The 4,342-nt window shown below is 37.6% G+C and overlaps 1 protein-coding gene across 1 annotated transcript in view; it reads left to right on the top strand.

Annotated features, from left to right (window-relative positions):
• Positions 1 to 1,348, top strand: part of LOC113824518 (GATA zinc finger domain-containing protein 14) — a 3,113-nt gene extending 1,765 nt beyond the window's left edge. Inside the window, exons 2-3 of the mRNA XM_070117237.1 lie at positions 1 to 564; positions 1,043 to 1,348. The exon at positions 1 to 564 is cut by the window's left edge and continues 673 nt beyond it. Coding sequence (XP_069973338.1) covers positions 1 to 564; positions 1,043 to 1,184 — 706 coding nt within the window. The 3' untranslated portion in view covers positions 1,185 to 1,348. The remainder of the gene's footprint in view (positions 565 to 1,042) is intronic.
• Positions 1,349 to 4,342: the final 2,994 nt, after the last annotated feature.

Genomic DNA, 4,342 nt, shown 5'->3' with positions numbered 1-4,342 from the left:
GGCTAACAACCAGGGAATTTCTAGCAACTTCCAGGCTAACAACCAGCGAAGTTCTACCAGCAACTTCCAGGCTAACAACCAACAATCTTCCAACAACTTCCAAGCTAACAACCAGCAAGCTTCCAACAACTTCCAGGCTAACAACCAGCGCACTTCCAGCAACTTCCAGGCTAACAACCAGCTAAGTTCATCCAGTAACTTCCAAGCTAACAACCAGCAAGCTTCCAACACCTTCCAGGCTAACAACCAGCGAAGTTCTTCCGGCAATTTCCAGTCCAACTTCAACCAAGGAACCTCCAACAACCGCTTCTCGCAAAATTCTCAATCTCTGGCCAGTTCCCTCGTCGGGTTGTCTTCCTCCTCCAGCGGCGCCGTCGATGGAGTCTTCGAGCCCCTGAACCTTCCCTCGGGCGCCAGTGCTCTGCTGGGGAGCATCTCGACCTCCTTCAGCTGCCTCGACCGCCCCTACGGCTACTACGCTGACCGGGAGAATGCGTGCCGCGTCTTCCACGTGTGCTATCCCGCGCTCTTCTCCACCGGGGCCGTCGAGACCTACCAGTACAGGTTAGTCAGTCAGTCACACACACACACACACACACATACACACGCGTACACGCACACGCACACGCACGCACGCACGCACGCACACACACACACACACACACACGCACGCACGCACACACACACTCTCTCTCTCTCTCTCGCTCGCGTACACATAACTATGCGTGGTGTGTGTGTGTGTGTGTGTGTGTGTGTGTGTGTGTGTGTGTGTGTGTGTGTGTGCGCATTTGCTTGTTTGTTTGTTTAACAGACACGTATCTATACAGACACGTCCGTATTTGAGTAGATACATTTATATATCAGTCTGTATTAAACTTCTCTCTATTTACGAACACACTTGCACACACGTTTCATATTATTCACTTTGCCTATAAAACCGTTACTAATAAATCTTGATATTTTGTTTATGAAAAATATGACTATAACAAAATAAATAAATCAATAAATAAATAAAATAATATAAAAATTCTAACCTTCACAGCTTCATGTGCGGCGAGGGTTCGGTGTTCGACCAGAAGGAGCTGGCTTGCGTGGCAGAGTCGTCCGCCATACCCTGCCAGGAATCCTCCAACTACTTCTACACCAACGAGCAGTTTGGACGCATCGAAGAGAAGGTTTTCTGAGACGATTTCCGATCATGAATGAAGACCAACTTTAGGGAATCTGTAAAAACTATTATAAGAGACCTCGGATATGGAACAAAACATATTACTGCCTGAACACAGCTAGCGACTGAATTATTCTGTATGGCATATTTTCTATTACGAAATAAAGTGTGATATCTACCCTTGTTTTGCATGATTTCCCTTAGAAGTCATTCAGCTTCAGTTACAATTTATTATTATCATTATTATTATTATATTAAGCTATATAATGAGCCACACTGAAAAAAAATCGAGATTTATACCACCAAAGGTGTCAGTGCAGGTCAAGATACAGCTAAGAAAGAATTAATAAAAGAAAGTCAGCTAATTACGTAAGAAAAACATGTTAGCTGACGTTTTAAATTTATCAAGAGTCGAAGAAACATTCTCTGAAGGTAATCTATTCCAAAGTCTACAAATAGCAGTAAAAAAGCATCTAGAAAACTGACTTGTAGACGATCGACTTACATCAAACGTCATTGAATTGAGGGTCATAGAACTTCTGGTATTCTTGCAGGTTGATAAAAATCAGGTAAAAACTTGTAGAGGGGATGTGAATTATCGGTTACAATCTTGTATAAAACTGACAGAGCCCCAATAACTCTACGATGTCCAATGTCCAAATTTAATACTGGAATTGTAGGTCTATCATACTGTGATTACATGGCGTTTTTTCTTTATATATTCATGTTTGTAACATTTCCCTTTTTTCTTTAAATACAAGTTGAAAATGAGTTTTGCAATTTCTCAGGATTTCACTGTCATTTCCTAAATTGTAAATATTCTTATCAAGATACATCCTAAATATATCCGTTTAATATAAGATACATTTTCACATACGCTTGTAACTGCATAAGGTTGTCAAACAGGAAATACAGATTGTAGTGAAGCTCTGTAGTGAGCATCAGGTTTTTATACATAGGAACGTCGGTTTGAGCACCTGCAGGACTGAGGCCTCTCGTCTAAGAGGGCCTTTCAATTATCCGGCACTAATTCTAAGTGAGAGATGAAGTACAGGTCAGCCAGGTGGCTTTCAGTGAGGTCCAAGTGTCTTCACGAGACTCTTCTACGTAGGTAAAAACAGGCAACATGTAAATATAGTCCAACACAGACTATAGTATAGAATACACAGATAAACACTGCAAAATAATGTGTAGAATGTACAATCAGTCCGCAAACACGAAGACATACATTATCATCCCAAAGTATCTAGTAAACACCTTTGATCGAGTGGCATTTTACATTTTTTAAAAAATCGAAAAAGAAATCTGAAATCTTTAAGAAATTCTTTGGAAATCCTGAAATCTCCAGGAAATCCTACGAATACTAAAATCTCGTAAATGTTTTATTGGCAGCAATAACAGTACTAGAGATGCCTTAAAAAAGACAAAAAAGTGTCATAAGCTTCGACAAACACCTGAGCAGTTAAAAAAGGACACAGTGCTATGTTGAGGCCGCTGAGAAGCTTTTCCTTAGTTGCCATGGAGTTTGACTGATAAACGCAACCACGATCAGACGCAGAATAAAACACAGAATTACATAAAAATATGCCCAGTTGATTTAATAATAACTCAAAAGATTTATGTCAGATTTTAAACAAAACGCCACCATTCCGAAAAAGTCTGTGTACTCCTGAACTGAAAAAACTTAGCAAGAATTTCTGATAAAATGTTCTGTCTTGAAAATGCTATTTAAACTTTCAAACCTTTATAAAAATCGGACAAGTGGATTTATTAGAAACTGCTGACGCGATTTCGTAGTCATATGCTTTGAGCCCCAAGTCAGGGTGAAATACATCACACATACTTTTCACGAAGACTCGATATGCTAACAATACATTGCTATTATTATCCATTCCCATGTGTACTGTATTCAACAACTGTCAACAATAAGTATTATTAAAAGTGGTGACGTGCATACCCTACAGCTTATGAATGGTGCTCTGATTTGTACGGTGCTTGCGTAACAGCTTTTGTATGCAGATTTGTATTTTAGAATTTATTAATTACTTTTTTATACTGATGTCTATCTTAAGGTATTTACTTGTTGTGTGTATATTATTATATTTTCTGTAGTGCTTATCAATTGCGTTTTGTATCCTGGTCCATGCATCAAAGGCGCAGGGCATTTCAGTATCCAAAATGGCACACGAGATTTCGGGGATTTTGGAAATGCCTCAAGAACTTACTGGGATTTTCGGATTTCTCAGACAGATTTGTCAGGGATTTCCGGATTTCGAGGGATTTCCTAGGGAAATATATATATATACATACATATATATATATATATATATATATATATATATATATATATACATATATTATATCACACACACACACTGCTATTATTATCATTATTAATACTATCATTACTATCATCATCATTATCATTAGCATTACAATCATTATCATTGTTATCAATATCATTATTACCATCATCATCATTCATCTTCGTCATCATCATCCTATGAAGAAAAAAATAGATAGATAAAATAAAATATGAAGAAAATGGGATTGGAAAAAGAGACACAAGTTTACAAAAGAAAACGAGATTCATGTTGACCGTTTCTCTTTTCGGGGTAACTAATCAAGAAAACGGGTTGAACGCAAATAGATTGAATAAGTTAATAATAAGAAATAAGAATGGAACATGAGTAGTGAGTTAAAGATAAACCAACATAATGAACTAGACAGTAGGCTGTGACATTGTAGAAACACTGAATTTCTTATTTTCATACACACGTGACCACACATACAGGCACACATTTATATGTGAATGTGCTTAGAACACAAAAGGCTTGTATGGGATGATGTTAACATTTTAGTGTCACTGTAGCGCAAGACACCTTTTCGTTATAGTGATTTCTTTTGTAGCACACAAAAGTATTCTGTATTTACAACACAATCACACATTTCATATTTACAACACAATCATACATTTCATATTTACAACACAATCACACATATATATTTGCTCAAGAGGCCATGTATCCCATAAGAAGAGAAATGCAGGTATACAGTATATACACCATGAAATATAGAACTTTTCTCTTTCATATTACGATATATACCTCCATCTATCAAGAAGTAGGTAGAAACCGACATCAGAGGAAAGAGAAAATAAGGAAATATCACTTT

This window comes from Penaeus vannamei, chromosome 40, assembly GCF_042767895.1.
Source record: "Penaeus vannamei isolate JL-2024 chromosome 40, ASM4276789v1, whole genome shotgun sequence".
Classification (NCBI taxonomy): Eukaryota; Metazoa; Arthropoda; class Malacostraca; order Decapoda; family Penaeidae; genus Penaeus; species Penaeus vannamei.
Note: the sequence above shows the minus strand (reverse complement) of the source record. Positions and strands in the feature narration are given on the sequence as shown.